This window comes from Trachinotus anak, unplaced genomic scaffold (assembly GCF_046630095.1).
Source record: "Trachinotus anak isolate AG129_WGS33_773 ecotype Australia unplaced genomic scaffold, CSIRO_AGI_Tana_v1 ptg000012l, whole genome shotgun sequence".
Lineage (NCBI taxonomy): Eukaryota > Metazoa > Chordata > Actinopteri > Carangiformes > Carangidae > Trachinotus > Trachinotus anak.
The window spans coordinates 19,234,201-19,248,091 of record NW_027273863.1 but is presented as its reverse complement, the minus strand read 5'-3'; the positions used below and the strand labels follow the sequence as shown (position 1 = coordinate 19,248,091).

The 13,891-nt window shown below is 40.9% G+C and overlaps 1 protein-coding gene across 3 annotated transcripts in view; it reads left to right on the top strand.

Moving 5' to 3' along the window:
• LOC139629187 (vasoactive intestinal polypeptide receptor 2-like) overlaps positions 1-13,891 on the top strand; it is a 66,552-nt gene that overhangs the window by 29,419 nt on the left and 23,242 nt on the right. For all 3 annotated transcript variants that reach the window (XM_071491644.1, XM_071491645.1, XM_071491646.1), the window contains 2 exons: positions 5,795-5,908; positions 9,623-9,714. In XM_071491644.1, the coding sequence (XP_071347745.1) occupies positions 5,795-5,908; positions 9,623-9,714 (206 nt within the window). The remainder of the gene's footprint in view (positions 1-5,794; positions 5,909-9,622; positions 9,715-13,891) is intronic.

Genomic DNA, 13,891 nt, shown 5'->3' with positions numbered 1-13,891 from the left:
AATGACAGGCGTCCCAGAGAAGGGTCACTGTTTTCCAAAACAGATGTTCGGAAGTTTGGAGGGAAACTTGAAAATTAAATGTGCTGCTGCTTTTTCCTCAGAGGAAAGGCTCGTTTCTGATGTAACCCACTGCCTGCATAATTATCCCAGCAGTGAATTTGCTCCACAGCTATGATGTAGGTCTTAATATAAGATCCAATTAGTCTGAGTTTGAACTGAGAAAGTTGAGCTAACTTTCCCTTTCCCTCCTTAAAGTTTTATCTGCATATCAACCTCTGAAATGTAAGTTTACATGTTTAATGCACAGTTCCTGGTCTTAATTGTACCTCTGATGTGAAAGACCCATGAAAAACTAATTCATTCTACTATCCTTTTTATCTGCAACAAGCTAAAGCTTTCCTTAACAAGCTAGACTTCCCCCTCCACTGCTGTGAGCTCTGGACACTGTGAGTGCCCCCCTGCTGTGTTAATTGAAGCTCAATGAAACAAAGTAGAGCAAAATAATAACACAGCTCAGATCCTCTGCAGGGGTAAAATGTGCTGGCGTGAGTGTTGTTTCTCACAGAGTTTGTTCATTTGTTTCCTGGAGTGAGTCAGGCTCTCAGGACTTCATCTGATGCCGTGTTTAGACAAGACACGTGGCTCAGGTTTATTAACTCATGTCTGAATGTAACAAAAGCTACAACACATATTGGTTGGGTCAGTTTTGTTGCGTATAAACATCATTTCCAGAAGACGAGTACAGCATCAAGGTCATGATCCCTCACTGGCTTCCCACCACTGACTTACTGGGGATATGTCAAAACCTTGGGATGAGTTCAACAGACCAAGCACTTGATGTGCTGAAGAAAGCAGCTGAAGGTTAATGGATTCATGCCGCACAGTCCGTTTAAAAGAGTCAGTTTGTTTAACTAACTGCATGAAAACGGGCACCATGCTCAGTCAGCCTTCACTTTGTAGTGAATAAAGAATGAAAAAAGACCATAAAGCCAAGACAGGGGATTTCCCGCCAGATGTGTGCTGCTGTGTGTTTGGTGCATTGTCAGCAGCAGTCCTGCCTCTGTGTTTCTCTAAAGCTCACAGGGATGGATCACTTAGCGGGTAGACTGAGTTTTCCTCATGCACCGGTGAGTTCAGATTCCATCTTTACCCCGAAGACATCTGTTCTCTCATCTCGTCCTCTTTTGCACTCTCTATGTCACTGTAATCTCATCTCTTTCACTGCTTCCCTTTTCTTTACCTCCACACTGTCACTCCCCTCAAATTACCTTTTCTTCTTTCTTTTCCTGACTTCATCTTTCTGTCTCTGAGCACATCTTTAGTTCTTCTTCTCTGAGTTCTTCCCTCATGTTCTTTGCCACTTCTCTGGGCGTCACCTCCACTGGCGTCTCCTCTCCATGTAGTCTCTTAAAAAAACCTTTTCAGTGGTCAGAGGCCATTTACAGTGAGGTCAAGAAAGACAAGGTCAAAAATCAGAGAGCAGAATCCTAGAAAGAGACAAGATTACCAGGAAAAATGGGGCAGCTTTCTGGGGGCCCTAACGCCCCAGGGGCCCTTAAAGCCACAGGAATACTCTATATCATCCCTGTGTACATAACTTAATCAATCGCAAGTTTTTAAAGCGTCCCAATGCCGAAATGCACTTCATTTGTAATATCATCAACGTGGTTCTTATACCTAAGGAAAACTAGCCATGTTTCCAGTGCAATAAAAGTCGATAAAACAAAATTGTGAATTGGTCTGAGTTTCCATTGAATGATGTTATGCAAATGAACAAGTCAGTCAATCAAACTTGATTTGTATAGTACTTTTTATACAGGTTACTACAGTGATGCGGAAAAAGTGTTCCCATTTCACTTTTGTGAAATATTGTTTTGTCAAACTGTCTGAAAAATCACCTCAATTTTTTGCAACATGTTTTTTCAAAATTCACGTGTTTTATTCCTCGTTTGTAGATTCACAGTTTAAAATTGTGCACTAAGCAGGTTAATGGAAATGCAGCTACAAACACAATCATACACTGTGTTTGTGTGTATTACAAGCCTGTTGATTACAAACACACTGTACTGTGCAGGTTCTCAAGTTTTTGGCAGCTTAAACTGTTTTTCATGGTATTTGGCAGGTAGATTTTTCCAACATCCTGGAGAACCTGCCACAGCTGAGACCAGGTTTCTGTGGAGGCCAGACCATCTGTTGCAGGATCCCTTGTTCTTCTTGTCTGTGCAGATAGTTCCTCGTGTCTCTGGCTGTTGGTTTGGGCTCGTTGCCCTGTGGCAGAATTGATTCAGGAGGCAGGAGGCAACAGGATTGAGGTTTTGTGGATTGATCCCGCTGTGTCTGTGCTACCATCTGATGTTGGCTGTGATCCACAGTTTTGCTGTTTGGAGGAGGATGATGATCATCTTCTTTTCACATCGGGGCTTCAGAACAGATGAGGATCTTTAATGGTGCTCAGGTTTCTGCCTCCCACACCTCAGAGTCGCAGATTTGATCCCTGCGTCTGTGAGCAGTACAGTTTCCTGACGAAACAACAATGCTTCAGTTTTACAGGTCGCTTCTGAGAATGATGTTGTCAGCTGAACCCACCTGAAATATGAGATTATAGAATGAAATATTTCAAGGAGCCAAATGGAAAAAAAGGCCAGAAAAAAAAGAATATATCAAACTGGTTTGTTTGGCTTCTCATCTCCTCTGGCTGTGTTCTTTTTAACTTGACACTAATAGGTTTCTTTTTATAGCATTTTTTTTCTCTTCACAGTCTGATGCCCTGGTAGCTTGCTGGCTGCGTGTCTTTTGCAGGGATGCTGGCGAGGAGGGTTACACTTTACCAAGCACGCTGTCTCCATTCATCTATCGCTAAAAAGCTGTGTTGACTTTTCAGTTTGCCATCAGCACTTTCACACCCATTAAGGCTCATACTGAAGAGCTGGAGAAGCTGTTTTAGTAGGCAGTGTGTTTGCTTTGTTTCTGGAGGGTGGAGGGAGTTTTGTCTTCAGTCACTCTGCGTACTGTATGCATGTCTCCTGTGGTTTTAGGAAAGATTGTGTTCAGAAATGCCAAATCGTAAAAAGCTTCGTGAAGAGAATAATTGTTTTACAAAGGATATTGTTTCATTGTGGTCCTATTGTGCTGGATGTGTTTGCTGTAAATAAGCTGTTTATACAGAGATAACGCAGCTCAGAGGGGCATAACTGAATATAAATACATAATAATTTGCTCTGAGCAGACTTGAACAGCATCCAATATTTGAGCAGTAATATTTTGGAGTTTCTCAGTTTACCTCACAGTCAGTTCACACCCCTTCCTCTCAGAGTCATAATGCAGCCAACCCTGAACACAAACACACACACCGCCCAAACATTTCCAACATCCAGTTAATGAAGAAAAATCATGCAATATGGCCCAGTGAGCTCTGCTGACTTAATCCACTGCTCTAAATCCTGGGCCATTAATACTGACAAAGCTTGTAGTCAGAATCAGTTAAGATTTTTTTTTTTTTTTTTTAAATAGAAGACCGTTTTATATGTGAGCAGCTTATATGTGAGCACCTAAACCAAAACATACTGTATCTGAACAGTTTGAATGCCAGGAAACTATTTTAAAGAATAATTAATTTATATACTATATATATCCTCTTTGATAAAGCTTATAGTTAGACTGCTGGGGGATTCCCGTGATGCACTGGGCTCTCTCTCTCTCTCTCTCTCTCTCTCTCTCTCTCTCTCGACTACTTTATGCCATAAACTTTTTTTTTTTTCTCTCCCGTAGTTTGTGCTTCTCCTCTCTCTCCCTCTCTCTGTCCTCATTCTGCAGGTCTCTCTGCCTCTGGAGCAGCAGGATCCAGATCCACCACTACTCATCATTACTATTAACCACTGTTATCTGTCGTTATTATTGATAACACCATTACTTATACAGCTCTTCCTGGTCTCTCTCTCTCTCCCTTTTCTCCTCCCCCCACCCCCCCTTTCTCCTCCTAAACCCAACCGGTCGAGGCAGACGGCTGCCCACACTGAGCCCAGTTCTGTTGGAGGTTTCTTCCTGTTAAAAGGGAGTTTGTAGACTATTAGCATCCTGCTGGGGTCAGCCCTTTATCTGTTTACTTCTCTTCCTCTCTCTGTGCTCATATATACAGTATTTTAATACAGCCAAATTCCCAATAAAGCCGTTCTCAATTACATGTTTTTCTGTTTCTGTTGTCAGACCATGAAACAAGTATGAATCAGTGACTGAAACGCAGTCCAGTAACGCTTCATGTCAACCAGCAGTTGCTTCCAAGCTGCTGCTAAAATCCGGATTTTATAATCATCATCTGACAACACACAAGTTAAAGACAGAGACAATGCTGTGATTTTGGCTGTATTTACTCTAAAATGATCACTCAGAGACAGTCAGAAGCTCATTTTCAGCATAGAGAAGTGTGCTTGTGGAGGGAAAACCCTACCTCACGGTTGCAGTACAAAACTGGTGACTCTCCTGTACAGAAAGTAGCAAAGGTTTGTCCAAGAAGTTGCTAAATCTGTGCTAGGTGCTTTTTAGAAAACAAAGTCACTAAAGACGTCTGAGAAGTTGGATAACCTTGCAACAAAGGCGCTAAGTTGGAAACACTGTTTGTTGCTCTTCCAAAACGGTTCAGCAGGAATAAGCAATGGGGAGACTCCAACGCTCTCCCAACCAACCAGCGTTCATCACTCAGTCAGTCTGTGATACTCATATTTAGAGGGCCAGCCCCACCTCCACTCACCAAGTCAAATTCACACGAGTTTCATACCCTATATGACTAAAATGGGATTTGTTAGACCTTTAAATGACTGCATGTTCAAAGTGTCTCTGATCAGCCTTTAAAAGACTAATTACACTTTGCCATTCCACTCTTTTATCTGTGCGTCTGTAGCCAGTACCACCAGTCAAAACATGAAACATACATTTTCCTCTACAATGGGAGAAAATTATCTTATAAGAGGTTATTCCAAAAAAAAAATTAGAAAATGGAGTTTGTGTGTCACTGGAGGCGGCAGTGCAAACACTGTAATTTAGTTTCTCCCATTATGGAGACAGAATGACAGTGAGCAGAGAGAGAGATGCTCTGGAAATGAATATCAGCCTGTTCTGTATTTGTATTCATGAGCACTCAGTCAGTAAGAAAGTGAATTCCTCAGCAGTCGATGGCACTCACTGCTTTTCTGATGAGGGAGGACAAATTGTCTTCCCCCGAAACTCTGCTGCTGCTGAATGTCTGCATATCTGTATATAAACCAACATTTAATCCTATATGTGAACCAGAGTCTTAAAGGGATGGAAATGTTACATAATTCTGTTTGTTTTTTAGTAAATGTGATGACATGTTAAATAATTTGGGAAAAAACTTCATTACACAAGTGTCAGAAAGCAAAACATGAGAAACCACAATTTAAAATGAAAAAAATTTATGATGAAAGAAATAAATAAGAAATGAAACACCACCTCCAAGGTTGACTTATTTCTTTTATTTTATTTGGATTCAAAGCCACATCAGAACACACACAGAGGCAATCATAAAATCTATGTGGAAACCCACTCCCTCAATATTAAGAAATAATTTTGGATTTCTCATTAGTTTTTTGACTTTTCTTTTCAATTTCAGTTTAGTTTTCAGCAGTTTTTAAAGCGGGTTTCCAGTTTTGCCCGTATTGGCCCAAATAGACAACCCTACATACAGGGCGATGAAGGAAACACTTGTCCTGCTGGAGAGTCGTCATCAAAATCATGTTCTCTGACTAATTAATGCTCTTATTGCCACTTTTGCTTTTGACAGAGCCGGGTTGCAGAGGAAGATGGGACAACATAGCATGCTGGGAGCGAGCTGAGATCGGAGATACTGTCACCATCCCCTGTCCTCGAGTCCTCAAGACGTTATTCGGCAGGAACGGTAAGTTATTTAGTCTTGCAGTTAATGAATGATTATGTTTTTCCCGTAGTTATTGATTTCTCTGTAAATTAAGTTTTGCATTTATTCATTTCCTTGTGTATCTTTATCCAATGGTGAAGTACATTTACTCAGTTATTCAAGTGCAAATTTGATGTGCTTGTACTTTACTTGGGTATTTACATTTAATACTACATTTACTCAACTATGCAATTTTTAATTTTTTACTTTAAATGTTATATTATTTGTGTTTGTATTAACAAGGAGCCTGTATTGGAAAGTAGATTCAGACTCTGTTGCAGCTGCAGGCCTGTTTATTTAATGCAAATGAAGCAAAGATTAAAGTTTTAACAGGCTATTAATGCTGTCAGCACTCGTTAGGACGTCTTAGATTTACCAACATTTAATTGTGTGTAGGAGGTTTTCTTGTGGTCTTTGTGTGTGTGCTCTGTCTTGCTGTAACTCTTCATTAGGTAGATCCATTTAGACTTCTCTACTTGTGTTTTTTACATTAAAAAAATCATAAAATCATTATTTAGGACTCATAATGCCTCATTCTTGCTCAGGATTAGTCCTAACCCAGGCTTTGGATTGCTACAGATGCTGTCTGAAATTTAAAAGACTCTTCAGAGAACTGCTGCAGTGAGTTGATATTTAGGTTTAGGGTTAAAACTGATTAGTCCTCCTGTCCTTGTTTCGACCTCCCATATTCACCCTCCTTTATCTCTTTTCTGTGTAAATGTGTACAGTCAGTGGATTCCCCTCTGAACCCATGAGGTTTTTCCAGCCAGTGACCAGATGGCAGTTTAGATTTCCACTCTGAACTGTGCTCTGATTTACATTGATGACTAAACATTATGTAAGCACCCAGCGGCTTGTCCAGAGCCAAAGCGCACGCTGACGCTTCCCTGTCTGGTACGGATCCAAACCCCCTAAAGTTACTGCATTTTACTGAAATAGTACAGGACTCATTATGTAAGAACAAACATTTATCATCAGCAGGAAGCTGAACACAAGACACCCTGAAGTTATTGAATTGCTTTATTTTGTACTCTGTCAATAAAATGAAAATGCAGAGAGAACAAGAAATTAATGAGGTTTTTTTTTTCCCAAAGACAAATAACCAGTGTTTAGCAGAAATGAAGCCTTTTTTTTTTTGTTTTTTTTAAATAAAATCAGCCCATAGCACTTTAGAGTAGTACTCTCAGACTCTTTATCTTACTTTGCTTTTATTTTATTTAGCTTTGCTCTGCAATATTTTCTTTACACTAACAACAAATGCCATGAAATGTGATGGGGTCAGTAACCCTAACATAATTAACAGCCCTGCAGCTCAGCGCAGCCCTCTAGAAAGTCTTCATACCACCTTTATAGCCACATGGGGGAGGTGTAACTTTGGGCGTCCAGGTTGTTGGAAGTAAAAGTTTGTTTTCTGCATAGATATCCATCCATCAATTCATCTATCCATCCAGTTTCTTCCACCTATCTGAGGTTGGGTCACGGTAGCAACTGGTCCCAGCAAAATATTCCAGCTCTTCCTTGGGGAGCCCAAGGAGTTTCCAGGCCAGATGAAATACATAATCTCTCCAGCATATTCTGAGTCTACCCCAAGGCCTCTGTTACGTCCCTATTTGGCCAGTTGGACATGCCTGGAAGACCTTCAAAGGAAGGCGCCCAGGTGGCATCCTAACCAGATGCCCAAACCACCTCAACTGGCTCTTTTTGATGCAATGGAGCAGTGACTGTACTCAAGCTCCCTCTGGATGTGAGAGCTCTGTACCCGCTATAAGGCTGAGTCCAGTCACCCTGCAGAGGAAACTCATTTTGGCCGCTTGTATCTGCGATCTCTTTCCTTCGGTCACTACCTAAAACTCATGCTCATAGGTGAGGCTTGGAACAAAGACTGACCGACTGACAGATTTATCTTCTGGCTCCACTCCCTCTTTACCACAACGGTCCAGTACATCGCCTGCTTTACTGCTGATCCACTCGTCAATCTCCCGCTATCCTACCCTCCCTCGTGACCAAGACCCCAAGATACCTACACTGCTTCACTTGGGGCAGAAACTCAATCCCAACCCAAAGAGAGCAACCCACCATTTTCTTGCGGGTAACCTCAGACTTGGCAGTGCTGACCCTCATCCCAGCCGCTTCACACTTGGCTACAAACCACTCTAGTGCATACTACATAAACAATCTTAGATAAATGACAGTTGAAGCCCTTCAAGGCTTGTAAAACATTCCCAGTTGAATGTCAGTACTAAAGATTAGTGAGGGATTACTTTTTTGATACTAAAATGTCTACATTCAAGAATGAAGTCTGGTTAGATGCACTTCTGCTTTTTAAAGGACTTTTTCCACAGTCATCACGTCGGTAAACACAACCAGTATTACAGTAACATCACTGCTTAAAACACTGTTACCCATCAAAATATCTTCTTTGTTTACGCTGCTGTGACATTGTAAAGAGGATTTGTAGAGCGTGTAGTGAGGCAGAAGTGTGGTTACTTCCAGTCAGTGAGCAAGAGATGCATCATGCTTTTTACAGTGCATTCTGGGAATTTCCAAGGGAGATGAACTTCCAGTGCACTGCATTGAGTTTGGGAAAAACCAGAAGATGTCACTCAGGAGGAATGAATTTAAAACACACTGAGTGATACTGAGCGTCATTTAACCCTGCAGTGCTTCCAGTGATAGTCCTTTCTGTTCAGACAATGGGCCCTACATGTACGAGTGATTTAATAGGATTTATGGCGTTCAACAATTCTCTTAGGTACAAATGAAATGTACCAGTGGTCCAGACCTGTTGTACTGGTCACGTGCATGTTGTCTTCGTTCCTCCACTGTGGAAAAACACACAGTTTCAGTTATATTATTAATCAATTATAAATCTTGAGTTTAACCAACATTACCTTCTAAAATACATAGCTAAAACAGACTTCATCCGAATTAAAATTCGGATTCTGATTTTCTTGGCATATTGTTCAGCGCCGCAACTTAAATGCATTTCAGTAATTGTTGGGAAGTTGATAAAATAATAAGACTCATACCTAACATGAGCAGCTGGAGCGTGGTCAGGATGTGCTCTGCTCTGCCCCCGAGCCAAAAAAGCTTGATAATGTTCAATTCAATTAGAATAAATTTAAAATTCTTTATCCGTCCCTCCAGGCAAAGGCAAGTTTGTAGACAAAAGTATATAAGTACGTAGTACAAAGTAAGCTATCAATTTCTTGTACTATGGCTGGTGATGCTTCTGCAGTAAAAACCAAACATGCTTCTATTCCTGATGCCATTAGCTCAGAGTAGTCATAGAGGAGATGTATGGGGTGATTGATAATCTTATACCCTATGCCTTTTCGAGGAAGTGAGGAAATGAGAGCTAGCTTAGCTACCAACATCTCAGCTACTGTGGCCCTGACTTCTTCTTCTGTCAGTATGGAGCATCCGACATGTGCCACCCGCCATCCGCCAATGAAAGAGAAGGATGACTAAACAGAGACAACAAGCACTTGACTGTCACCTTTGCTACCCACGTTAGCTTGCAGCCATGCCAACCTTCAAAGCAAAGCTGCAACCATGGTAATGTGTTCTTGTTCTGTGTGCAGTAGTGGCAGAATAAAAGGCCTTTGACGTCACCTGTTTAGAAAGAGGGAGTCTCAGTTGGTGTGGGGGTGAAGTCTGGAGATAATTTGCTGCGTATCTCTTCTTCTCTCACAGGTAACATTAGCAGGAACTGCACGTCAGAGGGCTGGTCGGATGTTTTCCCAAACATCAGCAGCGTGTGTGAGTCAGACGCAAGCCAGGATAAGGTACAGTAAACGTCTGCTCTCTTTTAGTCTGTTGTTGCTGTAAATGTCAGAGCAGCGTTTCACCTGAACACTAACGAATGAGTGTGCAGCAGGGGAAAAAAACTGTAGCACAACATGGCCCATCAGTAACCTGTAATTGACGAAGCCCGCAGGACGGGATGTTAATTAACACCAGTTAATGGTGAAGGGCTGCATCTTTAAAAGGTCAATATGCCCAACAGTCGTGTGATACATGTTTAAATGTTAGCAATTTGTTTGGGTGTTTGTGTGTGTGCCGTTGTGGTTTTTATGTCATTTAATGGAAAAAAAAAAACAAATTAGCCTTTGGTTTTTCATGACTAATTTGGTGTTTTAATTTTCTGTTTCCTGGAAAGCTTGTATAATAGCAGACATGCAGCCTGGCAGGATATTTGAATCTTAAATGAAACATTTAATGAGCTTTTTTACAAAGTCTGTTGAATTCCTATTTTATCACATCTGGATATTCATTTATTCACCCAGGCATCTACATGACTGGAAATTAAAACTACAGGGATAAACTGTTCGTCACATTATTAGTGTGGTTGTTAATTATTAAATAATACAATTTATAAAGGAGAGTTGATTGTATATTGTGATTGGCCAGTGAGCCCAGTCCCAGCACAGGCTTGCAGCACTATGTCATGCAAACCCTGACTGACGGGCACACAGGGAGGGCCGATAAAGACACAGACAGACAACCGATGTGATGGGATTTCTCCAAACACACAGGTCTGTTGTCAGTGTGTTTGTGAGTGAGAGAGGAGGAGCTGAGTAAATCAATGTGCTGTGTAAAGCTCTGCAATGAAACAAGATTTTACCAAAACACTGTATTCTCCTCCTCAATTTTTCTTGTTAATCTATTCTTCTTGGCAAACCAGTTCAGAGCTGCATCACTGTCGCCCACTTCACTTCATGTTTCTTTTTGTGAGGCAGCTGGATTTGCAAGATCACTCCCTGCCCTGAATATATAGCAGAGACGCTAAGGGATGGGTATCACAGTGGAAACAGTAATACCAATGCCCTACTGGTCGACCATTTACATTGTCATCTGATATGCGTTATTTTGACTTTAGCCACTTAAAAGACCAATCTGATGTCTAATCCAACACTTACAACTGTCTCTTTCACAGTGTTTCAGAGTTGATTTTATTTTCTTTGTGCATATGAGATGAAGATTGATATGATAAATTTATAAAAGTGATATTAGAGGACAGAACATTAGACATTTCTCTCCTTCTCTTTCTGAATGTTTGATCTTGTGAAGCTGCAGCCATCGCATCAGTGGCTAAATCTGACAGCATTCAAATGAGTAATGTTTAAAATAACACAGAAAGGTTACGAGGTCAATACGGTCAGGACTTGTACTTTTAACTGCCGTCAGATTAACATGAAGGGGTGCACCTCTGAAAGTCACTTAATTTGCGTTGAGTTGTTGCTCAGGTGGTAGAGCAGGTTGTCCACTGATCGCAGCGTTGGGGACCTGATCCCCAGCTGTCCAGGCTAGACTCTGAATGAAAGCGTCTGCCAAATGAGGACATGTAAATGTTTATATTGAATAAACAGCTGTTAATTTGCTTTCCTACAGTATCCACTCACAGCAATAAAAGCATGATGAACATTTAATGGTTAATTTGAGGCTCTAAACTCTCAAATCAACTCGTGTAATTTCTCCCCACTTAAACACATCAGGGAAGAAGAGGGAGGGAAGGTTTTTGGCAAGGGGGATGTTTGGCCTTGTTTGGCCTTGACAGTGATAATTGCTGCTTCCCTCCTCTGTCACTGCTGTGGTTCAGTTTGGGTCACAACTGGTCTGATTCTGAATCTCTCATTGTGCTTGTTAAATTGTCTGTGTGCCTGTTGCTCTTCTCCATTTCTGTCCCTCTGTCTTCCCATTTCTCTTCCATTTCTGCTTCTTTACCTGTCCTTCTCTTGCTGCCTTCCTCGTTATCGTCGACCAATTATCCATTCCGATATTCAGCGTTTTTATGATTGTATTGCCAATAAAATCAATTTATTTAAAAAATGCTCTGGCAGCTGCCTCTCCCTATCTGAAGTTACTTCTCTGCTATCTTGAGCAATGTCCCGCCCACAGAGCCATCTAATTGGTTACACATCATGAACAGTCTGCCAGCACTGATGGCTATGAACTTCATCCAAACAACCATTTTAGCTCCGTATCAGAAACGATATTCGTCCACACTAACACACCTGAAAACACTTACATACATGACCATGCACATGTGCTACATACATCGTTACAACAGCATCTGCTGGCAAAGACAACAAGGTCAGTAATACTTGTATTTGGTTATCCATGTTGCTTTCACCATCCGTAGTTGAGGCTGATAGGCTCTAATCGAGGTCTGTGGGTGGTCATTGTTTCCAAAGGGCTCTGTTTTTGCCCATCCAGACTATAATGCAAGAGTTTTCAAACTAAAAAGGGTCCAGCAGCGTTTCCAAAAGTCTGTGTTTGAGACACTCAAACTCTGAAGTAGTGTGGATCACAGGCAAAAAGATAGCAGAAGAGATGCATTTTAAAACGAAAACATAGTGTGGATATTCTCAAAGGCTGGAGCAGCTCTGGTAGCAAGTGGAGCTCTGTGTCCAAGGTAAGACAGCAGACATCACAATGAGAGAAGCCGTCGCTAAGCTTAAGTAAGTCTCAGCTCTGAATGGCATGTAAACAACTAAAAGGTTAACAAGAAAGTTGCTAAAAGGGGGAGAGAGCTGTGAGTGCTTGAGAAGAACTGGTGTAAGTTTAAATGTACAGCAGGTAGTAAGCCACTGTAGAGAGAGAGCAGCAAAAAGTCCTACCAGCAACACAGAAACTGGAAATGAGACATTACACATTGGCACATGAACACCCTCTCACTCCTGTTCCTGATTATAAATTTTGCTCCAGAAGTAGTAAAATGTACTCGGATACAAGTACCGGTCAATTTAGATGTACTCTGAGTACATTTTACTGCATTACATTTGTAAATATGATTAATTATCTATATGATTATAATTTTTTATAATTGTATAAAAATGTTACATGGTGATAATAATAATAATAATAATAATAATAATAATAATAATAATAATATGTGCTAAAATGATTAAATTAAAGAGCATCTTGGGCTGCCATCGGTATTTTACTGCATATATCATTTCAGGTGAGAACAACACTAAAAGCAACCACTTAATTTCAGTCAGGCACTTTGCAGCCCGCTCATGCAAGTGATAAGTTGGCAATTTTTTAGGAACATCTAGCTGTAATTGATGCAGTCAAATATAATAGAGGTATTTCTGATATAAATGGGGTGAACAAGATAATAGAAACACCTAAACACCACAGCAATAGATTTGTGTTGGCATATTGGTTCAGTTATTGATCGTCTTGATTACTAATAATCGGTATCGGAATTGCCCGACAAAACCACATTAGTCGACCCCTATTCCTCATCTTCATTTGGTTTGTCTGTCACCTGTTCTCCAGTCTGAGCAGGTCCCCCTGTGAGTGCAATTCACCCAGAGTGTCCTGGAAAGTGTTATACATCTGTCAGATCAAAGTGGTCCACCTTCAGTGTTGTATTTTGCAGAACAAAGGAAGAAAAGGATGCATTTATTTCTAAAGGATGAAAGGTGAAAGGATTCAGACGCCCAACAATCATGAATCGACATGAATCAACTAGAGCGTTTATAAATCAAAGAAATGACAAACCGTCTGGGGCAAAGCTACAGTTCATAGCTTTTCCCTGACTGACAAACACGCTGGTGGTGGTTCAGGACTGTAACGTCCAGTGGACAGACGCCGCGCTTTTCTTCTGCAGAGTGAATGAGTCGACCTGGAATCAAAGGAGCTTCATCCTGTAAAGGAATGTCGATGTCCCTTTTCGATGTCCGCTGCTCACTGACAGTTAAAAAGAGGCAAAATTTCTACTTTCTTACTTTCATCTGGAGGCAGCAGATAATGTTTTTGAACTGTTCGTAATAACTTTTTGAAGGTGGGACTGAAAATTTGTTTATTGACCCAAACGCACCACTGGCAAGAAACTAAATAACAGGAGAAATGTGTTAAGTTATGTTATGTCCTTTACTCCAACATAATAGTCCACTTAAATACAACTGAATGTCCATGTTCATGTTCATTGCTCAGTTTTCACTGAAGTAT